Below are 25877 nucleotides of genomic sequence, written 5' to 3'. Positions count from 1 at the left end.
GAGGGAGAAGGCTGAGAACATGACTGACTAAAACTAATCACTTTTCATCTGTTTTGTATTTACTTTGGATATTCATCTATAAGTGTGTGTTTTGTGTCTCCCAGCCAGATGACAAGCTCCTTCCTGGAGGCAGGGACCATTTTCACTTTGTTTTTGTGGCCTCGGGGCTTAACACAGTGCCTGGAATGTATTGGGACTTACAGGTTCTCACTGACTGATCTATCAATTGATTGAAAAGAGGATTGTCCAAAGAAAGAGGGACATTTGGAGGAGGGAGGGGCTTGGGGGAAGTCTGCTGAGTTTGGCTTAGTACATGAGGAGTTCAGGATGCTTGTGGGACATCGAAGTGGAGCTATCCAGGAGGCAGCTGGTCAAGTTAAATCGACAAGCACCTTCAGCATCTACTGAATAAAGCCATCCCTGCTCACAGTCTGATGGGGGAGACAACATGCAAACAAGCTCTAATCGAGATAATGGAGCCTAGTCAACAGAGGGAAGTCGAGCATTAAAGGCGACTGGGAAAGGCTCCCGGGAGACGGTGAAATTTTAACATGAAGGAAGTCAGAACAGCTGGAAGACACAGGTGAGGAAGGAAGGCATTCCAGGGAGGGGGAACAGCAGGTGAAAACGCCCTGAGTTGGGAGATGGAGTGCAGTCAGGAGCTCTAGAGATCTGCTTGGGATCTTATTCCATTCTTTGAGCCTGGCATGCAGTACACACTTGATAAATGCTGATTGACCGATGCTCTACGGATTTGAGAATTATATGAATGAAGATGATAATTGAATCCATGGGATCAATTAGAGAGATAAGAAAAGAAGTCTCAGGATGGAGCTTTGGGGGATGACCAAGAGGGCAGAAGAAGGAGCAAGGCAACCTACTCCTTCCTGTGTCCTCCACCCAGGCGAAGCCCACCTCTAATCTCATCCCCATGGCCTTTGACTGACACCGCCTTCCTCAGCCTCCTCTTCCCTGTTATTGGAGAGCTGGAGGGTGGATCCCCAAACTCCTCCCCCCAATGCATTCCTTTTTAGAGGGAAGAAACGGGACTTATGGGCTCACGCCACTCTGCATCTGCTACCTTTCCTGGCTTCAACTCCAGGGGCATTCCCCAGGTCTCTTCTCTCTCTGGGCTCTCCCTCCCCCAGTTTTCCTGATTCCTTTTGTGTGTTGTCCACCCCCACCCCCACCCCATTAGCTCCTTGAGGGCAGGGACTTTCTTTCTTTAAATTAATTGCATTCCCAACACTTAGCACATGGAAAGGGATGTGATTTCCTCAAAGGAGAGCTGAAATTCATATAAAGAGAGGAGGTGGAAGGTGTTGGATGAAAAGTTGGAGGATGTAGGAGTTTTTTGAGAAGAGGGGTTTCACATGGCCCGGTAGAGCAAGACAGGGCATGGGGCCTTAGAACCATCCAGGTGGTGAGAGTGGATGTCTGACCTAGGCTGTGACAGGTCAGTGCGGCTTGAAAGAGTTTAACCTTTCTTCCAGGATGGCTCTGTCCACCTGCCCCTCCCCATACACGAGGTCCTGCCTAGTGGCTAAATACTGAAGAGGGAATCCTCCAGTCTTAAGAGGTGAGAATACTTTAAGTTTCACTGATAAGAGAAGACTTTCAGTTACTTACTCATGATGGGAGGGCTTCAGAGTCTAGAAGAGGACATCTGCCTCCACTCCTAGGATTGGCTTGGTTCCTGGGGCCATGATGGATCAATTCACTATGTGCGCAGGGGCCTTATGGGATTTTCTCTCTAAATTCACTTCCTTCTCATCCTGTAGCATCCTGCCTGAGTCCCTGCCCACCCTCCTGGGTCCTATATCAGGACCACTGCCCTGATGGCCCCTGGGCTCAGCTGAGAAAAGACCCAAGGGTGTGCTTGTATGGAAAAGCCAAGTGGTTTGGGGGCTTCTCTGAGATACAGAGGAATGGCTGGCTATCTCTGCCCTAGGCACAGCAGCTCCTTCTTCTCAGTGTGCCCCCCACCTTCTCTAGAACCTTCTATGCTGGAAACTTCCAGTTCTTACAGTCCTCAACTGATTCTTGCCAGATAATCCCTGGCATCTGCCTGCCCTAGACCTTAGGGATAAGATCCAGTCCCAAGTGAACCAGACTCCACCCAGGGCCAATGGATCCTTGGCCTTGCCCTTAAGTCATCACGGAATTGATCTGTTTGGAGAAGGCTTGGTTCTGGGTCACAGTTTAAGAATCATGGGGATCAACTGGAGTGTCCAGACCAGCTTGGGGGAAGGGCCTTGAGCTCTCATCATCTGCTTGAAGGACTCATATAGGCTGCAGAGCCTGGAGGGGAGAAACCTCAGGAAGGTCCCTGAGCTATCTAATTTGGCCAAACCAAGAGCAATGAAGGGCAGCTTCAAGGAGAACAGATCGAGCTGGAGGTCAGAAAGAGGGCCCTGATGATCTGAGTTGTCCCACAGCAAAGTGGGCTGCCTTGGCAGGGAGTGAACTCCCCATCCCTGGGGGTCATCCAAGGCTTGCTGGGATGCTGTTGGGGGGATTCTTGTTCAGTCCTGGCCTGGCCCAGATGCTCCCAGAGGCCTCTTCTGACTCTGAAATTCTGGGACTCCTAGAAAGTACTTGGCATGCTTCTTTCCCCCAAGAGATACAGTGAGAACCTGGACAAGGTTCGAGAAGGAAGAAGCCCATGGCATCAGTGGGGAGGGAAGGTGGGGACAGCTGGGGAAAAGCAGGATCTTCCCCGGGCTGGTCGTGTCCCCGAGAGGAGGGAGAGTCATGGGATCTCAGGACAAAAGGAAATTCTGGCACAGTCTAGTCCTTGTCCAAGATGGTGGCTCTGGGAACCCTCCCCAGTAGGGAGGGGCGGCCTGACCTCAGACATGTGGCAGGACACACTTGGAAGTCTAATTTGGATTCTTCACATTTTCACTTAAGTCAGAACACTCAAGAACAATAAACTAGGCCCTGATTTCTGAGGGATAAATCCCAGCCAGGGGAGCAGCTGCTGAATATGTCTCTCCGAGGGTCGCAGGGAAGGGAGGGACCTTTGTACTTTTGTACAAAGTAAATACCAGGTAAACGCCAGGAAAGGCTCCTTCATCTAAGAGGAGCCGACACCGTTCCCAGGCCCATCCTCTCTTTCCTTCTTTGTGCCAGGTGCAGGCAAGCGTGACCTCCACTCACAGCCAAGTACACAAAGGTGTGGGGTTCAGGGGCTGTTGAGGGTGCACCCCAATGATCCCAGAGAACCATGGTGCTCCTGCACTGTTCAGTCCTTGTTTCCAATACAGATATACTGGAGGGGGGGTGCCTACTGCATAGAGAAGGGGCATGCGCCAATCATTTCCTGTCTGGTATGGCCTCAGTTTCTTACAGTCAGGTCCCTGCCCTGTTTCCCCGTGCCATAGGCCTCCTCCCCACCATGGCAGCTCTCTGGACTGTCTTCCTGTGAAGATCTTCAAGGCGTTGTGGTGTCGATGTCCTGGGCCCACAGGCCGTGCCAACATGTGCCAATGCTGGGCAGGGAGAACTGGACAGTCCAACAGGTCCCTCTGCCAGACCACTCAGGGCAGCCATCTCCCCTCCCCCTCCCCTCCAAGCTTGTTCTATCCAGAAGGGGTGGGGGGGATTCTCCAGCATAGACCCAAATCCAAGGAGCCCTCTGAAAGTCGTGAAGGATGAGCACGCGCTCCATGGTGCCCTCAAGAACGGAAAAGGAAATGTGCCGGTGACCTTCAGGCCAGGCACGAGGTGGCATCAGCTGTCCGGTGGCTTTTCAAAGGGCAAGAGGGGTTAGGACCTTTACTTGTGAGCCATCCTAGACAGGAGGGCACCGGTCCATTGCCCCAGCACAAGCATTAATGAAGCCCCTGTTCTGTGCCAGGCAGTGGGGACGCAAGGGCAAGAGCGAGTGGTCCTTACCCTTGGGGAGCTTACATTTTAACATGACAGCTTAAAAAATGCCAGGTGGTGGAGGGAGAGCCAGAAGCTGGGGGCAGTCCCCGGCAAGAACAGTCTGGAGCTCAGGGTTGCAGCCAGAAACCGAGGGCTGAGGAGAGGACGGAAAGGCCATTCCAGGCACAGCTGGAAAGTTCATCCCAATGTGGAGCCTAAATTAATGCTTCTGCAACAGTCTAGAAATGAAGCGCTGAATAAATAGCCTTGGTACTGGAAGGGGCCATTTGGAGGAGGCTGACAGGGCTGGGGGGTGGAGTGGCCTGAGGAGGAGGAGAGGAGGAGGAGGAGGAGGCAGTGGAGGCGAGGCTGATGGGGCTGGAGGAGCTAGGATGGTGAAGGGCTTGGAAGGCATGCTGGCAGTGCCAGGGCCCCAGAAACACCCTCCTGACCGGCTGGGGGGCATTGCCAACACCTATTTTCTCCAGGTTCTGACTTAGGTTGAATGAGGGAGGCCCTCAGACCATTGTCCGAAGGGAACCCTTCCTTTCAGGTGGGCAGGAGGGATTCCCAGGATCATAGATGCCAAGCTGAACCTAAGCCCCTCACTTTACAAGTGAGGAAACTGAGGCCCAGAGAAACGGAGCAATTGTCCCCAGGCCTCCAGATCGGTGGCAGAGGTGTGGCAGCTCACTTGTAGCTCTTCCAATTCCTAAGTCACTGTGCTTTCCATAACACAGAGCTCACACTTGCCCAAGGCCAGATAGCAGTTGGTGGCAGGATTTGAGCCCATATTCTCTGCCTCAATCCCTTGGAATGAAGGTGTACCCTGCCCTGAGGCTGGGTGGAGGGTGGCTCAGTACTGTCTGCTGCCCTATTGATGAGGGTGAGAAGAGAGCCTGGATGCCCAGGCCAGGTGCCCCCCAAGGGAGAGCAAGAGGACCCTGGAGCCTGTTCTATTCCTGGCCCTCATCTGCTTCCTCCCGAGGGGGTGAGCGGGGCTCCCACCCATCCACCTTTGCCTCTGTTATCCACAGCCCGGTGTTTGTCAATGTTACTGAGTCAGACGACAAAGTCCCAGGCCTTATCTCCACTGTACCAGGCTTTGCAGAGGCATCAGCCCAAGCTGTGTGAGGTGGAGTGCCTCCCGATGCCAAGAGATATAAGACAGAGTCCCCCAGCTGGCATGGAAAGGCTGACTGAACTGGGTGCCATCATGGGGCAGGGCCGGTGGGGGGGTGGTTGTCAGGCAGGAGCTAGATCCTTATCTGGGCCACATGGAGGGGGCAGGAGGAGTGGCCAGCAGCTTGCCTGTCTTCTTCCACATGCCTGTGGGGCTGCAGCTGGCTGGCGGATGGAGCCAGCAGAAGAAGCCAGTTCCTAGTCTGGCTCTGCCACTGACTAGCCAGGTTGCCTTGGACAAGTCACTTCTCTGGCCCAGTTTTCTCTATCTGTAAAATGAGGGTGTCAGCCACCCCGCCCAGTCCTACATCTAAGATGTGGAAGGATGGGGTACTGGGGTCCGGTCCCCAGCCAGTTCCTGACGGGCATCTCCTGAGCACCTCCCAGCAAGGAGAGTCTTCTTCCAGCTGCCCCAATATTCTCACACACAGCATGTCCTCAATTATTCCCAAACCGGGGAATGGATGGATGCTGACGGCATACCGGGCTCGCTCTGAGCAGAGTCTGGGTGGTCGCCCTGCTCTGGCGCCTGCCCCTGGACCCTGAGTTGGGGGCAGAATAGCCCTTGATATGGGAGGCTCCTCTGATCCTTGGACCCCTTCCCAGCTCTCCGGGTCTTTTCCATCCCATTCTGAGAACTGGGGACGGGGCCCTGGATCTTCGGACAGGCCCTGGGCCTTTGGACGGCTCTGGGCTGGGCATGGGGGAGGTAGAGGCACCAAGAAACAAAGGCCCCCACCCCCACCCTAGCCCATACTGGGCCCAGGTAAAAAGACCCAGCAGCTTTTCAGGACCATAGGGGAGGCACTAGCTTCTGGGGGACTGGGAAAGGCCTGGCCTACACACAACGGCCTGACAGATGTAAGATGGTATTGTTATTCTAAATGAGAAGTGAAGGTTAAAATGGAGAATTCTTGGTGGAACTTGGGCCATTAGGAAGCCTAACAGATATGAACGGGGTTACACTGTAGTTGGTAGTGCCTACTATGTGTCAGGGCTCACCGGCTAAGGCCAGCTGGCAGCGGCAGGCCAGGCAGCACCCTGAAGCTGTATGTCCATGCTCCCTCTCAGGCCAGGGGCTCTGAGACAGTTCTCTGCCTTCCCTTCCCAGATTCCCGCTTTATTTCCCACTTCCTGGCATCTGAACCGCAGAACTCAGCAAGCTGCAGGAGAAAAGCCTGGCTTGTGATAATTCCCGATAAAGTGTAAAGCATGATTTGCACTTTTAAAGAGTTAATGTATAATCCCCAATAGTCCCCTGAGAATTTCCTCAGAGACAGTCTGGAGCTGGGGGCCACATCCTCAGTCTAGCCCAGAGCCTAGTCCTTAATTTAGCAAGGCCCACCGGAAGTGAGGAAGGTACGGCTAAAGCTGGGAGTGTGGGTAGGGTCTGGCCTTGGCCATTAACTTTTAGTCTAAGGCTTGGGGCCTGTGGGTAAGGCTCATTCCCAGAGAACTTTGCCTTTGCTGAGCTCACTGGGAGACACTAAGGAGGGTAACAGAGGGTGCGCGCAGGACTGCTAAGACACTTGGGAAGAAAGCTGCTATCTGGGCTGCTGAGAAGCCAAAATTCCTAGGCTCCACCTTTGAGGGTCCTCGGAGGAAGTGCCTGAAAACAAGCTTTGCAACAAAAACGGACGGTCCAGGCCACACCCATTCCCACTGTGACCATACCCCCCACATGGGTGTTTCATTCCTGGCCTGGAGTCAGCCACTGTCCCTGTGGAGGTGGGTAGCATGCCTTGCCAGGAGTCTTCTGGGACCCCGGCAGAATTCTGAAGTTGGACAGTATCTTAACCCACCGTCTTCTGGTGTCGTAACGGACCAGTTCTGGGAAACCATGTTTTAGAGGAGGCCACGAGGAGCTGGGCTGGCTCCAAGGAGGGCAAAGGCAGCCTCGCAGTGTGAGCAGGGCTCAGCCAAGAGAGGTTTGGCCACCAGGCCAGAGACTCCACTGATCCGGCAGGGCCTCGAAGAAACTGGAAGCAGGAGCCAGAGAAGGGTGAGGTTTGGAGGAGAAGCTTGCAGCAGGCAGTCAGCTGCCCCCAGCATATGGCCGCTCCTGGGTCTGTCCTGTCCTCTCCTTTTCAGCCACCCTTCCGGGGTCAGTGTCAAGGCTTTAGGAATAAGCCTGACGGGTGGGCCATGAACAGCCAAAGCCTCTGAGACTGGAAGTTGTCTTTTCCTGGAAGAGCTAGGCCAGGGAAGGCTGGGCATGACTTCCTCCAGGCCCATTGCCCCACCTACTCTGGTGACTGTCCCCATAGTCTCAGGGGCTGCCTCTGGGAGGAAGGATAGGCAATAGTGAGGCTTGCCTGGCTGAGAGGGCTCCCCCTTCCCTGGAGGAGAAAAGGGCCCCAGTCAGCCCTCATTGTCCCCAAATGGACAGATGGAGGTGACAAAAAACGTTTCCACATTCAACAGTGACCGTGCCGTGGCCAGAACTGTCCAGAGTTTGATTATTGCCTCAGACCTGAGTTCAAATTATTGGTATATGACCCTTTAATCTCCACCTGCCTCAGTTTCCTTATCTGTAAATGGAGGTAAGAACAGCACCTACCTCCCAGGGTGGCTGCGAGGGTCAAACAAAGAGCGGACAATTCTAAGCCTTCAGGTTGCCAGGGGTAATTATGATTGATCCTGGGCAAATCAAGGAGCTTACCCTGCCTGAGACTCAGTTTCTTCAAAAAACATTTACCAAGTGCCTACTATGTGCAAAGTGCTGGATAGACAAACAGTCCCTGCCTCCGAGGAGGTTACACCTCCTCCTGGGGCCTGGGAGGCTGGGAGGGGTGGGGCTACAGCTAGGGCTGTCAATCAAGGATTGAGGGGATGAGCTTATCCTGGGAGGGGCATCTTGTTCTGTGAGAAGGCGTTCTTAATCTTAGGTACCCAGTGGGTCCGTGGATAAATTTCAGGGATTTCATGGACTTGGATAGGAGAAAAATTTCTAATGAATTTAGCACTTCCCTGAATTATTTAAAAACCTTATTCTGAGAAGGAGTTCCCGGGCTTCACCAAACAGGCTGCCAAGAAGTCTGGGACACAAAGTTAGGAACTGTTGGTTAGGGGCCATGAGCCGGTGAGCTGCCGGGTGAGGCATTCGGTGCTGACTGGGGAGTTGCTGAGTTCTGGGGAAGACTCCCTGCCTCTGCTATGTGCAGACTGGACTAGCCTGGGAGATCTCAGTGTAAAACAAGGACCAGCTGGGACCTAGTTCAGAAGGTGTGTGTGTTGGGGGGTGGTCAGAGAAGCTCCATGAAGTGTTTTGCTAACCTCAGAGCCCTTGGCCACTTCCTGTGACCACTGCGTTAGAAGGAATCCATAGACCAGCCTGAGATTCCCAATTCGATGGAGCCCACTGGCCAAAAAGGCCCTGAATAACTGAGGGAGAGGGAGGCCTGTCACACAGAACTCATACTGAAGGGCCACGATTCTCCTTAAGTCATTTATAGATTCAGTGCCGGACCACGCAGTCACCAAGGGGCTACCTCCCAGAGCCAGGCTCAGTTATGGTGAAAGTCTTCAGGGGGGTACAAAGGGTCTCGAATTTCAGGTGAGATCAGGACCAGAAGGGGGAAGGAAAGGGGCTGACCGGGACCAGACCACTAACTCTGCCACAAAACAAATCATGTAGTGCTGGTTAAAGTTGATGAGAAGAACAGATTGAGTAAACCTGACTCAGAAGCAACTGGGCACAGGAGCACATTGACCAGTGAGGACACAAACTTCTGGGGTAAAGACTCACTATAAGACAACAAGTGCTGGGAAAATCAGAAAGCAGTCTGGAAGGGACTGGGATTAGATCAACATTTCACATCATGTGCTCAGATGAGCTCATGACCTAGAGAAAAAAGGCAGTTCTCTAGGTGGCACAGTGGACAGAATGCTGGATCTGGTGTCAGGAAGACCTGAGTTCAAATGCAGACTTTGATACTCCCTATCTGTGTGAACCTGGACGAGTCATATAACTACTTTGTGTCTCAGTTTCCTGAACTGTAAAATGGGGATGACAGACAACTGCACCTCATTCCCAGGGTTGTTGTGGGGGTAGAATGGAATATTTGTGAAGTACTTTGCACAATTTAAAGCAGCGTGTAAATGCCATCGTCTTCACCATTATGACATCTGCTGCTTCGAGGATGAGGCAGGGAGGGGACAGAATGAAGGGGCAGAATTCAAGCCAATACAACACCAATTGGCTTTGCCTGACTGTTCGTTACAAGGGAGGTTTATATTTGGGGGGGGGCGGTTTTGTGGGGAGCAGTGGTGGAGGGAGTGATAATGAAGCAAAAAAGGAAAGAAGAGAGTCAGCAAACCGTTTAAAAACACCCAGAAGAAGCAGCTGAAGTTCAGAAAGGGACCCAGATGAGCAGTGGCATGGCCATGTACAGTTTGATGTGTGCTGGATGTATGGCTTCCTGAGCAGTCCTGTTTCTGTCCTTGTTATGGGGAAATGTTCTTGTTTCTCGATGACTGTCAAGGTTATAAAAACTTTTTTTCTTCAAGGAAAGAGCCCTGGTTCTGCAGTAGAAGACCTGGATGTGTTGACTGTGTCCCCTTGGGCAAATCCCTTCTCCTTCCTGGTCTTAGTCTCCTCCTCTGTAAAATGAGGCTCCAGAGGCGGCTGCCAGCCCTTGAGGAGGAGCCTCGGATGTCCCTGCATTTGACATTCCTCCTGCCCTCTGCTTCTGTCCCAATGCAGGACCAGGCTGCCAGCTTTCCCCAATGCGGCATTGCTCAGGAGCAGCAGCAGCAGCACCAAGGACAGGCGCTAGCTGTGTGATAACAGGAGGGGACATGGAGGGAGGGTAGTCAGGTAGTGAGAGCAAAGGAAGTTTCTAGACATCCTGGGCATTTCACTGGGCTCCAGGCTATGCCCAGAAAACCAAAGACAGCTGCTTCCCCGCCCTGCCCCCCCACCTGTGTGTTGGGCAGGTCTCCCCTGAAGTTCGAGGTGGGATGTGCACAGCAATGTCCAGCTGAGCAGGTGTGGAGGGCTGCTATCTGTACCAATGGAGCCACGGCCCTCTTCCAGGAGGTAACTTCTCCGCTGACCTGAGAGGACGGACAGAGAAGCCATGTCCCCCACCCTAGGCAAACACCTGCCTTTGATTTCATCACAAACCCTGGGGATGGGGAGGGGAGGGGAGGGCTTGTAACCAGCACAAGCTGCAGGAGACAGGAGGGATGGGGGTGCAGAGGAGACCCAAGACCGGGGAGACTCTGCCCTGACGGCAGAAGGCCCTAAGTTGAGGTTCCAGAAACAATACACTGCTCCAGCCCCACGGGACAGCTGTCTGAGGCCTCCAGCTCTGGCCTCCAGCATCCTCCCCATCTAGCAGGCCAGCAGGAGGCTGGGCTCCCTTGGCTACCTGTGGAGGCAGCATTGGCAGGGGCCCAGCCTGGGTGGACGAACTGAGTTCTTCTGTCCTTCTGCATCACTCACATGATGTAACACATCGTAGGACTGTGGAGTCAAGGCTGAGGAATGGGGAATTCCTGCCTGGGTGTGGCGAGGCTGGGGGCTGCAAGGTCCCTGGCTTGGGATGGCCGGCACAGGCCCTCCAGGAATGTCCTGGGCAGGCCATGGGCATGACCAGTTTGGCCAACCCTAGGGCCTGCTCCATCAGAGTGCACTGGGGCACCAGGAAGGTGGGGTGCTTGGGGAGAGCAGCTCCCGCTTTCAGTGTTCATCCTGTGTGGCCATCCTGACCTTTTGGATATAGTAGAATTTGGAAGCTGCATGAACTTTTGGGTCAGGGTCAAGGTTAGTGGTCTGGCTGAGCTTGAGTGGCTAGAGAGGGGGAGCTCAGCATGGGAGTGAATGGGGCGTTTGCCCTTCCTCCCCATCCCCCTCCCCACATTCCTTCTTTCCTCCCCCTTCCCCTCTGCTCTTTGCTCTTGGATTTGCAATAAGAGGTCAGCGGCATCAATGGACTTTGGGGTGCCCTGACCAAGGGGCTCCTTCCAGGCTGTGCCATGGCAGAAGCAGTGACTGTCCCACTGGGCCATATCCTGAAGCCACTACCCAAGGACACTGTCTTCTTCCTGAGTCCTCTGCCCTGCACAGACGGCAAACACCTCCTCCTCCAAACAGTTCCATGCTCCCCCATGTTTCCCTCCTAGTCTGCTCCTTCTGGGCCTCCCTCCCGTTCCAACTAGAGTTCTGTGTTCATGGCTTTGATAGTAAGCTCCCTGAGGGCGGGGAAGCACAGTAGGTGAGGTGTGTTTGATTTCTGGGTGCCTGCCCTCAAAGAGAATGCAATCTCATCGACAAGGATTTGTGCTGCCTAAGGTGGGTAGGGACAGAGGCACTGGGAAGGCTGCCTGGAGGCAGTGCCCCCTGATCTGGGTACTGAAGGAAGGCAAGGGAAGATTTCGGTTTGGTTTAATTCAGCTCAACAAACTTATTAACTTCTTGGTCCCAGGCACTGTCCTCAGCCCTGGGAATATAGAGGCAAAGGAAACCATCTGGGGTCTTTGGTGGCTGGCTACATCTTACCTACATTTTGAAGGGAACAAGAGATTCCAAAAGGTAGAAACAGGATGGCCTGAGCAAAGGTGTGGAGAGAGGAGATGGCGTGTTGTGTGTGGGGAACAACAGCAAGGCAGGTTGGGCCAGGGTATAACCAGCCTTAAATGCCAAAGAGGGTCCCTAGGGAGCCAATGGTCCAAGCTATTTTGTAGGAAAATCCCTTTGGCAGCTGTGGGGAGGCCCGAGTGGAGAGGGCAGTCATTGGAAGCAAGGAGGCCAATTAGGAGGATATTGCCCAGAGAAGTGACTATAAGATAATTTGAGGAGGCAGATGGGTGCCTCTAGACTTGTTTAGAGATCTCTGAAGACGAAGCTAGTGAGCCAATCAGAAGCACTACAGTTGGGCAGTATATACAGCTTTCTAAAGCTGTATATACTGCCCAACAGTAGTGCTTCTGATATGGGAAGAAAGGAAAGCCTTGCCACTCCTTCTGATTGCAAGATAAGACTTCTATTCTTCAAAGCAATCCAAAAGTGGGCTGGGCTGCCTCTGGAGGGGGAGGAGTGGGCTCCCTCTCAGCTCCCTGGTACCTGGGTTAAAAGGCCACCCCCTTCCAACCCTGAGGTCTTGATTCTGACTTGTGGGCTACCCTGACTCACTGCTTTTCATTCATTTTTCTTTTTCTTTCTGCACCACCATCCTCTGCCCTTTTAGCAGGGAATACAGCTGTTTTATATTTTAGGAAGAACTGATTTTGACGTATGTGATAACAATAGCAAATAATGCATATCCCTTAAAGGTCTGAAGTGCTATACCTAGATCATCTCATTTGACGTGCACGTCAAATATCCATCCTCTTCTGTCCACGATTTGGAAGGAGATATGAGGCACGCCTGCCCCAAGGGCCTTCCTTCCCCGAAGTCCAGCTCAGGGTACCTGGATGAGATGTTGGTGGTGCTGTGAACTGGCCTGGCTGTTTTGGACAGCAACATGGAGCAGTGCCCCAAATGTCATTAAACTGTGCATGTCCTTTGACCCAGCTATGCGGCTCCTAAGTCTGTTCCAAAGAGACCAAAGATCTCCTGTCCTCGTCTGTATGTCAATATTGATTGAATGCTTTTTTCAACAGAAAAAACTGGAAACCAGGAAGGGGGGCAGCATCTGTGGGGAAACGGCTGAACAGCGATGGTCAGTGAATGGGGTGGGATGGAATATTATCCCCCTGTGAGAAAGGAGGAGACAGGGAAGGGCCCGCACGAACTGATGCAGACGGAAGTGAGCAGAACCAGGGAGTCAGTCACACAGTAGCAACAATGTTGCAAACAACTGACAGACTGGAGAACTCTGATCCACACAATAACCTCCCCCACTACTCCAGCGGTCTTGGGATGACGCCAGCTGCCCACCTCCTGGAGGGAGCACAGATGGAGACCTCTCTTTTTTTTCTGGACATGGCCGGTGTAGGAATTCAGCTTGCTAGACTGTGCATGTTTGGTACAAGGGTTGTATCTTTTTTCTTCCTGTGGAGGGGTGCGGTAGGGGGGAAGTGGAAAGTGTCTTTGCATTAGATGAAAAAAAAAACCTGTAGTTTAAAAAAAGTAACTGGAGGTGAGGAGGGGAAGCTCCCGCTAATATATGCATTTGGCAGTTCGGTGGCGCAGTGGGTAATGCTGTACTTGGGACGAAGGGAGACCTGAGTTCAAATCCTACAGCAGAAGCTAGCTAGCTGGATGACCCTGGACCAGCCACTTAATCTTTCTCATCCTCAGGGCTAAGAATAGCATCTACCTAACAGGGAGGGTTCAACGGAGATAAATATATGTGAAGCACTTTGCAAGCTTGTAAAGGAATGCTAAGGATTATCGTGCATACATCATCTGCTGGTGGAGAGGAGGTGCCGTCTCTTATCTCTAATCATTCAGTAAACATTCATTAAACTACTATGCTTCAGGCACTGCACAGCATGGCTCTCTAGCCTCAGCCAGGGTCCTAAAAGGACAGGAGCCGCTCCAGGAGGAGTCCTGAAGTGTGCGATCACCTCAGGGAGGGGGGATGGACATCCCCCAAAGGACAGTGACCATCAGTCCTAGGCTGGACTTGGGGCCAGGCAGGGGCAAGCAGCGGTCTCGGCCTCACCCACACAAGCGCCCCTTCCGGGGCCCTCCTTCCCCCGGGGGTGTTCCCACCCCACCCCCAAGTCTCCCCAGGCGCCTGAAGGACACCTTGGACTTCCTTCATTGATTCAGTCAACAAGCATTGTCGGAACGTTTACTACAAGTCAGATGCTGTGCTCAGCCCTGGGGCCAGGAACCCCAGAAGGAGGCTGACCTGCCCTCATGGAGCTTATCTGCTCACAGGTTGTTGAGTCATAAAGATTAGAAACAAAATCATTTCCCGGCTTGAAGCAGAATGACCTTTGAAAAAGCCAAGGGAACTGAAGTGCAGGTGGAGAGGAAGAACATTCCAGGCCCAGGGACCGGTCCTGCAAAGGCCTGGAGGTGGGAGATGACCTAGGAGCTGCTGTGTCTGGGGAACAGAAAGTTTCAATTAGGAAATGTCTCAAGCAGAGGCCACGGAATCAGGGTCACAGGTTCAGATCCTGAATGGATAGTTGTGTGACTCTGAGCAAGTCTGAATGTTTCTGGGCTTCATTTTTCTCCTCTTTAAAATAAGGGGCTCAGACTGGAAGCGTCTGAGGAAGGGGAGGAAGAGGGGGAAAGGAGAAGGAAGGGGGGAAATGGTGGAGAGGAGAGATGGGGGAGGAGGATGAAGGAGGGGGAGAATGGGAGGAGGAGGGGGAAAGAAGGAAGAAGGGGGAAAGCAGGGGGAAGGGGGGAGGAGGAGGGAGAGAAGGAAGGGAGGAGGATGGAGGAGGGGGAGGAGAGGGAGAAGGGGGAGAGGAGGGGCAGCAGCAAGAGACCCCTCTCGGCTCGGCATCTCTCTGCTCTGCCGGGTCCTGCCAAGTTGGAGAGGCTTGGCTGGGGTCCAGGCGGGGAGCGGGGGGAGGTCAGAGCATGCAACTGGGGGGGCGGGGGAGGCTGTGAATGGGTCGTGGGTGCGCCTCTCCTCGCCCCCCACCCCTCGTCCGGCCCCAGACTCCAGAGCTGGGCGCTCCGGGGTGGGGGTGGGGCCCTCGGCAGCTCCCAAGTCTCTGCTGCTCGGCTCCCGGGGGTCCCTCGGCCAGGCGTGGGCGGCCGGGCACACGCTGCCCGCTCAGGACATGACCGTGACTGTGACCGTGACCGTGACCCCGCCCTCCGGAGCCCGGAGGCACGGCGGGGGCGGGGCTGGGGGCGGGCCGGGGGCCGGCGTCGGGGCCAGGACTGGGCCGGGCAGTGACGCAGACAGGAGCAGGGCTGGCCTCGGGCTCCCGGCGCCGGACGCCTCTGCGGGGGCTCCGGGGACTCCGGGCGCGGAGCGAGGAGGGGGAGGAGGGAGAGCAGGGGGAGGAGGGAGCCGTAGGAAGGGGAGGCAGGAGCCCAGCCGGCCGCCGGACTTTGCTGCTGTTGCCTCTGCGAGCGGGGCAGGCACGGCGGCGGGCACGGGGAGCTCAGCAGAGAGGTGGCTGTACTCGGGCTGCAGGAGTCCGAGCCCAGCGGGGTCAGTGCCGCGGCGGCCCCGAGAGGTGGGTGTCCGGAGGACGCGGGGTGAGGGGCGGGGCGGGGCGGACGGGGGTAGGGATCGGCTCCTGAGTCCGGCCAGCCGGGCTGGGGGAGGGGGCCGGCCCAGGACTGAGAGTGGAGGCGGGGAGGGGGTGGGGAGGGGGTGTGGAGGGGGCGGAATGTGCGCCTGGAAGTGCTGCGGGATCCGTGTGTCAGTGTTTGTGTGTGTTTGAGGGTTTCTGTGTGTCTCTAAGAGTGACAGTGTGTTTGTGGGTCTGTGCCTGTGTGTGTCACGGCGTGTGTATGTCTGTCCTGTGCGTTTGTTTGCACGTAGCTGCGTGTGCTTGTTTGTGTGTGCTTTGTATGTCTGACTGTGTGTATGCGTGTGTCTGCATGTGCTGTCCATGTGCATGTTTGCCTGGGTGAGTCTGGGGGAGTGGTTCTACCTGTGGGTGTCCATGGGCTTGGGTGGATGTGGCCTTGGGCACATCCCTGTGTGTCACTGTGTCACTCCCTGAGTGTTTTGGGCAGCTGTTTACATTGTATTGACCCTGAGTGCCTGTGCCTCTGCATGTATGTGCGTGTGCATGTGGAGTACATGTGTGGCCCCCTTCCATCTCCCTGCCTCAACCGGGCCCCCACCTGGAGCTGCCCCTTCTCTCTCTGTCCTGCTGGGGGACCCCGCAAGGAGAGGTGAACTGAGCTCAGATTTCTGGCCCAGGGCTGGAAGGCAGAGGGCTTGGGTGTGATGGCTGGGCAGCCCCTGGCACGCTCCTAATAAGGGTTTGTTTATTGACGTTTCAGGCAGCCTCTCCTTTCCACCCCACACTGGATGGGCTCCTTCCACCAGGCCCAACTCTCAGCCCTGCCAGGTCTTTTGGTTCCTGAGTTCTTTCTCCTGCCCCAGTGTTTCATACTGCCCTTCCCAGAGTGCACACTCTAGCATCTCCTCACAGAACAGGAAGGAACCCTCCGTAGCAGGGTCCACAATGGGAGGTAACCTGGGCTGCCACCGCTCCATCCCAAGGGACCCCTCAGACCTTTCTCACAGTCGCAAGTTCAGTGCCGCCTGCAACTTCAGCAACATCCTGGTGAACCAAGAAAGACTCAACATCAACACAGCCACCGAGGAGGAGCTGATGACGCTGCCTGGGGTCACCCGGCCGGTGGCCCGCAGCATTGTGGAATACCGGGAGTACATCGGTGGCTTCAAGAAGGTGGAGGACCTGGCCTTGGTGAGTGGGGTGGGGGCCACCAAGCTGGAGCAGGTCAAGTTCGAGATCTGTGTGAGCAGCAAGGGCAGCTCCGCTCAGCATTCGCCCAGCTCCTTGCGGCGGGACCCCTACTCAGAACCCCAGCAGTACCACTTGGCGACAGCGCCCCCCACTGCAAAAGTTAACATCAACACAGCCACCCCAGCCCAGCTCATGAGCCTGCGAGGGGTGTCTGAGAAGATGGCCTTGGGCATAGTGGACTACCGCCAGGAGCATGGGCCCTTCAAGAGTGTCGAGGACCTCATTAGGTTGGACGGCATTAATTCCTGCTTCCTAGACAAGATCCGACCCCAAGTGTTCGCGGAGAGGTCCCGGCCCCCCTCCACACACACCAATGGGGGTTTGCATTTCACTGCCAAGCCCCACCCTAGTCCCACGTCCCTGAGCCTCCAAAGCGAGGACCTTGACTTCCCCCCCGGAGGCCCGACCCAGCTCATCTCTACACGTCCGTCCATTGAGGCTTTCGGTGGGACCCGGGATGGCTGGCCCGTGCTGAGGCTGGCCACCTGGAATCTGCAGGGCTGTTCCATTGAAAAGGCCAACAACCCCGGTGTTCGAGAAGTTGTGTGCATGACTCTGTTGGAGAACAGGTAAGTGCCTGGGCTCCTCTGAGGAGGGGGGAGGGTTCCTGCCATCACAGGCCTTCTGGGATTGTGTGGTCTGCTTTGGGTAAGTGGGTGTCCCCGGCTCCATCAGATACAGAGCTCAGACTAAAGACAGGCTGCAGCCACTGACCTGAGCCCCTGAGAGCATCAATGAGATGGATGCCACCCACCTGGAGGCCCTCAGCCCCCAGCACAGGAACAAGGTGTCAGGGAAAGCACAAGGCTGGTTTTTTCTGGGCTTTATTTTTTTAGAATCTAACTGTGAGCGGCTGGATGTGTTAATGCACATGTGTGTCCACATGTGTTGGGGGAACTGAAGGGAGGTTTCTCTGGCTGCCAGCAGTGGTGGTGGGGGGGTGGGTGGCATATGTGAAGGACTCTCTTGGGGGGGCCTGAACAGCCTTGCTCTCTTTGGCTGATGAGAGCAGGCAGACCCTGGAGGACAGAATGGCAGGGATGGGGAAGACTGGAAAAGAAGCCGTGGTCACCTGGATGCTATCCCAGAGTGCAATGGGCCACCCCCAGAGGGGCTGGGTGCCCTCTCCTTGGAGGTCTCCAAACAGAGGCTGGATGTCCACCTGTTGGGATGGAAGGGTAGGGATGTCTAAGGTGACTGGGGTCCCTTCCCACTCTGATTCCGACTGAGCTAGAGAAAGTGACTCATTCCTCTTCCTTATTTAACCTAAAATTGGTTTCCCACCGCCCACAAGAATCTAGCCGGCAGTGTGGGGAATCTCTGTGTGTGCTGCAGCCAAACAGCCTGGCCTGGTTGTGCAGGTTGAGGTTAGGCCCCAATGGCCCAGACCCTGTGGGCTGAGGAGGGAGAAGGTGCTGTCTGCTCTGCTGCCAGTGCTGGCATTCAGGGGCAGGAGGGAGACTTTCACTGTTCCCCAGGCCTGGCTGTGCAGGTCAGATACCCATGGATAAAGCCTGCAGACACCTGGGGGCTGCTGTCAAACCACTCTAGTCAGTCAGTCTTGGGTGGGTTTTAGTTTTTAACCGACAAGCCCACGGGGGTTGAAGAAAAACTAAAGATTGCTCCCCCACTACTGTTCTGTGACCCCAGGCCTGAGAGAGATGAGTCAGGTGTTAGCAAGTCACAGGGGCCTTTGATGAGAAAGTATCACCCCAAGGTGCCCTACTCTGGGTGTCCTGTGAACCTCAGGAGCAGAGCTGACTCCCCGCCCCAGCCTGGATGGCACAGATGCAGCGGTCCTCCCGCCCAGCCCCAGCCCTGCCAGCACAGATGCGGCCATGTTTACTTATGGTCTGTGGCACCCGAGCCTCAGGGCCTCCTCCTTGGGGGTCCACAAGCATTTCTCACGTGTGTGCTGCGGTCCAGGCACCGTGCTAAATACTGGGCATACAAGGAAAAGCAAGAGCAGGCCCTGCCCTCAAGGAACTTATTACTAATAGCAGCAAGCATTTATATAGTGCTCTAAGGCTGGCAAAACCCTTTCTAGACAGTCTCATGTATAGATGAGGAAACTGAGTCAGGCATAGGTGAAGTGACTTGGCCAGGATCACATAGCTAGTTCAGTGTCTAAGCCAGAATTTGAACTCGAGTCTTCCTCATTCCATTTCTAGGGCCTTTCCCTAATCGTCTTCTGTTGTTGGCTGCTTGGTTCTTTGGTTGATTTTATTCAGGTGGGAAGCCTGAGAGGGAGGGGAAGGGGGAGTTCGAATTCCTCTTTCCTCTTCTTTTCTGATGGCCAGGTTGGGCCTTTGTCTTTGAGCGATGGATGTTCTGAGCTGGGGTAGGCGGGGTGGGTCAATCTCCTAGGCCCAGATTTAGGGTAATGTTAGAAGCTGAGAAGATGAGGGAGGGATAGAAGGATGGATGGATGGGAAGGAGGGAGGGATAGATGGAGGGAAGGAGAGATGGATGGAGGGATGGATGGGTGGGAAGGAGGGGTGGGTGGATGGATGGGAGGGTGCTGCCCACCTGCTGGGAGTCATCTTTGCTTTGTAGCTGAAGCAAGGATGGGAGCCCTGAGGAAATCCATTTGAGAAAGACTTTCCTGAATGTTCCAGCCTAGATCTATTGGAAAGATCCCATTAGCCTTGGGAAGGAGAATTAACAGAAAAAAATTTAACTCTGCTTCACCAGGACAACTTGAACCCCAAATGCTTAGAGCGAGGCTTGACTCAGAATCTCCTGATGCCCATGAAATGGGAGCAGGTGGAGGCTGTTCTGAGGCTCACATGGCCTGGCTCCCAAAGGTCTCTGGACTGCTCGCTCCTTCTGCTCCCCTATGGCATGGCTGTTCTGGATACCCCCAACACATCATTGGCCCATAAATGGTAGATTTGGCTTAAGGCCTAATCCCTCCAAAGTCTGGATGGGGCTCCTGGCTCCCAAAGTGTCCGAGGGCACTAGAAGAGATTGGCTACTAAACCTGCCCTATACAGCACAGGTGCAAAGTTGTAACTAGGGCAGGCAGATGGGGCTTTGGCCCAGGTGACTGAGTTTAGAGACAGGCTGTTTAGAGGGTCATTCACCATGAGCTGTACAGAGAGGGGGAAAGTACCAGGTCAGCCCTTTACTGCTACCCTTGTTCTCAGGCTGAGAAAAACTCCCTCCAGAGGCGTCATCAAGGTAGAGGAAAAACTCAGCAAGTGTCTGTAATTGGGGTTGGAGGCCGGCAACAAATGACATTCTGGTGCTGGAGAGTTTCCCATGACTGGAGAACTACATGGCAGCGTAACAAGCATGAATTAAGCACCTACTGTGTACAGAGACAAAAATGAAACAGCCCTTGAGGAGCTTCCCCTCTATGGGTGGGAGCAGGGAAGGGGCAGCCCTGGAGGTCAGGAAGTAAAAACAAAGGAATGCAAAGTAACATTCCAGGTTCTGTGGGAGGTGCTGGGATACCTGAGCTTATACTCTAAGGGGGAGACAACAACTAACCTATGTAAGCATAGGCAGAATCAATGAAAGCTCCCTGGGGAGGGAGGGCAGAAAGGGCCTGGATAGACTGGAAGGAGGAGGGGATTCTCTGAGGCACAAATGAGTCATGGGAGACAACCTGGTCAAAGACATGGAGACAGGAGATGGAACAAGTATCTTGGCCAGTTGGGCTGGATTGAAGGCTAAGGGCAGAGAGTAAGGTCCACAGGGCTAGCTTAGATGTTGTTTGGTTTAGTCTGTTTGCCACCCTTCCTCTAGGCCCTGGAGAGGCCCCACTGCCAGCTGGGGTCTGTCCACCATTTTTCCTGGATGACATCTTTTATTTGTACTTATTTTAAGGAATACTTTTATCAGTGCCTTTTGTTTTCACCTCACATGCTTTTCCAAACCTATGACCAGCCCCTGAATGTCCTTGTCTGGAGGACAGACCTCTGAATTCTGTGCCCCAGAGGCTCTTGGTATCTTCTGGTGTTTGTGGGCTCTGTCTGCTTGGCCCCAGAGAACAGAGCCAGGAGCAAAGGGTGGAGTTAACAAAGAGGACCATCTGGGCTTTCCCACAGTGCGCCAGAATGCCTTTGGAAGATGGAGACTCCTCCTTCCAGGAACAATCAGAGGCTTTCTGCTCCTTTGTAGAGATGCTCGGTCTAGGTCCAGGTGAGACTCAGCCACCTTTGAGGCCTCTTCCAACTCTGCTTCCTCGTTGCCACGGCCACTTCCTCATGGAGCTTTCTGGGGATGAGTTACCAAACCCAGAGGTGGGGCTTTGGTCTCTATGAGGGATGAGAACTTTTGGTTATAGAAATGCTGATGGTGCTGTTCATTTGTCACGTGTTTGGAGATTTCTTCCTGTCTCACCTGTAAATGTTCTTGCCTTTTTCTGGCTGTCATTGGGCCTCATATCAGGCTTTCTGCAGGCCACTCTTGGCTGTCCTGTGAGTGACGCTAATTGTGATTTTCTGTCATCTTTGACACGTTATCAGTAACTTTATGTTCTAAACCTGTCCTGCCCTTGGCTGCCATGTTCCTCTACCTAGCAAGGACACATGCTGTTTGCCAACTGAGCTTTCTCTCGTCCTCTCCTTTGGGGTGATTATTGAACACCTGTTAAATTTCTGTAAGAATTAGACATAGTTGGTGTGCGCATCCTTTCCTTTGTCCCTTTCTCTTTTTCTGCACTGGGAAGTTTCTTTGAGCAGGTTGGGTTGGAGCTGTTGTGTCTGCCTGGGACCTTCTCTGTTTTATCCTGTCTTCTTTTTTGGTGTTGACTTTGACCTTTCCTCCTACTAGTCTGTGATAGATGGTAGTGGATTGTGAAATGACTTCCTCATCAATAACCAATCATTTCCTGTTGGATAATAGTCAGATTCACAAGGCGCCTGACTTGACTTCCTGCCTTTTTAGCCTTGAGAAGTGTCTCCCGCCTTATTTTCACCCTCCTGCCTCATTCCTGTCTTTGCATGAATCCCCCTGAGTATCGATTTGCACACTGTCTTGACTGTGGTCTTGGAGCCCAGCAGAACAAGGTGACTGAGCTTTTTAAGACATGATGTTTCTTGTCGCCTTTGGGCCTATGTTGAAACCTGTCTGTTTTCTTCTCTGAGGAGAACCTGTGAGCTATCCTTCTATGGAGCAGTGACTTTCTCCGCTGTCCTGTTTCATTGATGTGGGGCATGCCCACCTAAGGATGATTCAGGTCCTCTGGTGGGATGCTTGTGTTGGAAAGCATTAACAGCAAAGTGAGGGGGCCTGATGGTCTCAAAGCTGTGCTTCTGAGCCTCCCAGCTCCTTTTCTCCCACTCTGTTATAGTCATGCTAGGAGGGAAAAGATTCACATATGTATGTTCTAACTGCTGCACATGTATGTGACAAAAGAAATCTTCCCCTCTCTGCCTTTCCCCACATATTCTGATGAAGAAAAGGGGGGTCTCAAACAGAGGTTGAGCAGAGAGATCAAAGCCAGCCTGTGCCATCCCACCAGTGGGGTTTCCACTACCATTCTTAGTGACTGCAAAATATTTTGTGGAATGTGTGGCTCAGTCACATGTTCCCAAACCCACACCTGCTTTAAGTGAGCTCTGGGAAGCCCTTGTCAAAGGTCGTTACTGGGAATCCTTTTAGGCTCTGGTTGGACTATGGGGAGGGTGGGGACTGTGTGTTTGCCTTCCTCTGTATCCCCAGTGCCTGGCACACAGTAGGTGCTTAATCAGTGCTTGCTGTTGGTGATGATTGGGATAAAGAAACAGCCAACGCTGTCATACCACTTGTCCCTGTTCTATCCATTTCCAAGTTGGGACTACCTAATGTGCTAAATGCTTTCCTCTTGACGTTATGAGGATGCCTGTCTGTCTCGGCTCAACCCCTCACTAGGGAGATGAAGAAAAGTGGAAAACCTCTAGGGATGGGGAGCTCACTACCTCCTGAAGCAGTGTGTCTGGCTTGGGGACAACGGGAGGGTCACTTTCATGAAGGAGACCCTTCTTGAACATGCTCCAAATGGGTGCTTACAAAGCTTCTTGGTCATTTTCTTCGGTGCCTTGATGGTGTTTGGTGGGGAGCAGCTTCCTGAAAGGTCAGAGGGAGACTTGCACTGCATCATTCCCTGGGGGAGGCAGTGTGGTAGAAATCCTTTGAGATTTCTGGAGGAGAGGGATAGTGACAGGTCCTGTGCTGGGACAGTGAGCCCACAGGCTTGTATTTGCGCATATGTGTATGTGTGTGTGTGTAGGGGGCCCTTGGAGACGTTGTGCTGGGGATCTTGGAGGACCCTACACACCCCTTCTACTTTGTCCCTCCCAGCCTTTCCAGCCTGGTCACTGGCCCAGATGAAGGGAAACATAAGAGGGGAAATTGGTGCATCCTCAGTGGCTTGGGAGCCCTCAAGCCCTATTGTGATGTTTTTCTGTATCTCAGGTTTAAGGTACTGGGGGGTTACCTGACCCAAGAGAGGTGATCCTCGTGGCTGGAGGGCATGATCACAGTCAGTAAACATTGATTAAGCTCCTGCTGTGTGCCAGGCTCATGCGAAGGGCTGGGATACAAAGAAAGGCAAAAGCTTGGTCCCACCCTCAAGGGACTCACCGTCTAATGGGGGAGGAGGGCCTGGTGGCCATCGAACAGCTGATACAAGATGCCGATCAGATAGACGAAGGGGATGTCCTCTCTCTGAAGGGAGGAACTGAGCTGGGAAGAACTCAGGAAGAACTCCTGAGCCCAGAGCTGGGCAATGCTGACAGCCACAGACACCTCTGGGAAGAATCGGGCTGGGAACCGGGCTTTCCTGTCAGATGAGTTTGAAGGGTAGAGAACTTTGGGCAAAGCCCGGTGTGGCCCTTGGGCCTTGTCCTGGCGGTCAGCATGCCCTGGGCCAGGCTCCAGCTTCCAGGAACCAGACCTGCTACCTCTGGGGTGTGACTCATATGCCCGGGGCAGTCAATAAAAGTTTAATGCTGAGAAAGGCAGCTGTGCCGCCCCGGAGGAAGGAGCCCTGGGCTGGAAGCCAGCACTTCTGGCTTCTCTGCTACTGCTGGAGTGCTGCAGATGAGGCAATCTGAGTCTCAGTAGCATCATCTGTGAAATGGGGATGCTAGCATAAAGGCGCTTCACCAACCAGGGAGCTGGCAGGGTGGCCTGATGGGCAGAGCCCATGGCTTTGTTGTTAGGGTTCCTCTGCAAAATGAATATGTCAGACTTGATGACCTCTAGGTCCTTTCTGGCTTTGGGTGTATGGTCCTATTTGGAGGAGGGAGGAGGATTCAAGGTGGGGAGCCCACCTCTCAGTACCAAAAAGAGGACTTCCCCTCCCCTTCCCTCCCCCTCCCCATCCCTGTCCAGTCCCCCACCATCTTCCTTCCCCCTCTCCCCCCACCCTATCCTCCCTCCTGCCCTGTCACCTCCCCCATCCCCTCCCCCACCTGTCTCCTTCCCTCCCTCCTCACCCCTGTCCTGTCCTCCCATCACCTTCCTTCCCTTTTTCCCCCTCCCCATCTTCCCTCCTCCTCTGTCTTCTCCCCCACCTGTCTCCTCCCCCTCCCCCATCCTCCTCCTTTCCTCTCCAGTCCTCCCTCTCCCCTACCAGTCTCCTCCCCCTGATCCCTCCTCACCCCCGCCCCCACCTCCCTTTGCCCTTCTAAGGCTTCTTCAGGCTGGCCTTGGGTCCGGCTGGGCAAGGTTTCTGTTTCCTGAGCCAAGCTTGGGAAGGATACTTCCTGCTTTGTTTTCTGTTGACAAAGACCTTTGGCCTGATGGTACAACCAGATTTTTCCTGAAGTAGATGCTACAGATGTAGAAATATGGAGACTCATAAAAGTTGGCTTCCAAAAGCATCCTTTGTCAGCCCCTGCTGCGGCCGTGCCTACCTCACCTGCCCCTGCCCCACCTTCTTGCTCTGCCCTGGTCCTACTCTGCTGCTCAGTTTCTCCATCTGCAGCCTGGGCATGCTAATATCAGTAGCTGTCCATCTTACAGGATCTGGCGAGCTGATGGATGCCAGGGCTTCATCAACCTTACTTATGCCCTGTGCGAATCCTCTGCTCCATGATAGGAATTGTGGGTGGGACAAAGATGTGACCTCTGGTGGTTCTGGGATGTGTGTGTGTGTGTGTGTGTGGGGGGGGGTGTAATGTTAATGGATTAGGAAGATCTTCCCCATCCATTAATAGGCCTATGTGACATGCTGTGAGCTCTGGCCCAGCTCACAGCTGTGACACCTCCTGAGTCACATAGAGCCTGTTGGGGGAGGAACTTGCTTCAAAGGGAAGCTTGCTTTGGGGAGGCTTGCTTGTAGGAAGGCTTTCATGCCTTTTGCTAATTTCTAAATAGGCAGCGAGTCACTGAAGGTTGTGATGCCTTCTGGCTCTGAGAAGTATATATATATATATATATATATATATATATATATATATACACACTCTGGGGTGAGCTTTTGCTTTGGGGGCTTGCTTATGAGAAGGACCTTGTGATTCCCTCTTTGAGTAACCAGGATGCCCTGACTGCTCAGTTGTAAAGGCTCTTTCGATCCAGTGGTGTATGTAAAGCGTGTAGCAATATTGCTTTGATTCGCGCAGTCGGAGCCCTGTCTGTTGGTCTTTACACTAATTTCTCTCCTTGTATTTTCTCTGACATTCAGGGTACTGACCCTTCCCCTGAACTAGTGAGTGTAATTAAAAGTAGGATTGTTAACCCCTTTAATAGCTATCTTTCCTAATAAAGCAGATCAAAGGACCTATGGTAGCAGCCATCCTGGGTAGGCCAGGGGGGTTGCCATTACAGGGGGTGACTGCTTTCATTTGGTGCTTTGGAGAAGAGAAAAGGAAGTTACTAGACAGTTTACTCTTGGGCGGGGTGGGGGCTTGGGAGCTGGTCCCTCTTGTTTGCTTTTAAACCTGCTGCTTATCTGATTAGATAACTGTATCTGTCCTCTGCTGCCAGCTTCTCTCTTGGATCCGAAGCCCCCATCCCCTGGAGCCCAGCCCACCCAGCCCCTCTTAGTCTGAGCAAGAGTCCCCAGAGACTTGTTTAGCCAACAAGAACCAAGTTTGGTGAGGGGTGCAGAGCACCCAGGCTGAGCCGAGCTGAGCTGAGCTAGCTGTTGAGGCCCCGTTCTCATGGGCAAGGCTCTCCAGCAGTCCTGCTGGAGAGCCTTGCCCTCCACACCTTTGACATGCTTCTGTCCTCCTGTTCTCCTGGTTGTAAACCTGTGACTTGTGGCCCTTTTTGGCTCAGGGCTGTGAGCCCACTAGAATGGGCTCGGAAAGGGATTCCCTCTCATGGGAGCTTTTTGAGCAAAGAACAGATGGCCGTTGCTCGTCCTAGATGTTCTGCCAGATGGCCACCTGGGCCCCACCAGCTGTGATTCTGGAGTCCCTGTAGGAGCCTTGAGGGCTGATGCCCCCAAGAACGGCAATCTGCAGGGCTACCCCCAAAGTAGCATGGGAGATGCTTCTCTTCCCTGC

General features: G+C 53.8%; 1 protein-coding gene and 1 long non-coding RNA gene across 2 annotated transcripts in view; both read left to right on the top strand.

Moving 5' to 3' along the window:
• The first annotated feature begins 499 nt into the window (after positions 1 to 499).
• LOC118830652 lies at positions 500 to 12569 on the top strand. Its single transcript, XR_005009096.1, has 3 exons — positions 500 to 583; positions 1494 to 1579; positions 12334 to 12569. It is a non-coding gene; the product is annotated as an uncharacterized LOC118830652 (long non-coding RNA).
• A 2364-nt stretch (positions 12570 to 14933) lies between these two features.
• The window catches only part of EEPD1 (endonuclease/exonuclease/phosphatase family domain containing 1), a 63916-nt gene continuing 52972 nt past the window's right edge, over positions 14934 to 25877 (top strand). The window contains exons 1-2 of the mRNA XM_036738994.1: positions 14934 to 15159; positions 15941 to 17000. Coding sequence (XP_036594889.1) covers positions 16126 to 17000 — 875 coding nt within the window. The 5' untranslated portion in view covers positions 14934 to 15159; positions 15941 to 16125. The remainder of the gene's footprint in view (positions 15160 to 15940; positions 17001 to 25877) is intronic.

The sequence above is a fragment of the Trichosurus vulpecula genome, chromosome 9, assembly GCF_011100635.1.
Source record: "Trichosurus vulpecula isolate mTriVul1 chromosome 9, mTriVul1.pri, whole genome shotgun sequence".
Lineage (NCBI taxonomy): Eukaryota > Metazoa > Chordata > Mammalia > Diprotodontia > Phalangeridae > Trichosurus > Trichosurus vulpecula.
This window is presented reverse-complemented; position numbering and strand designations above follow the sequence as displayed.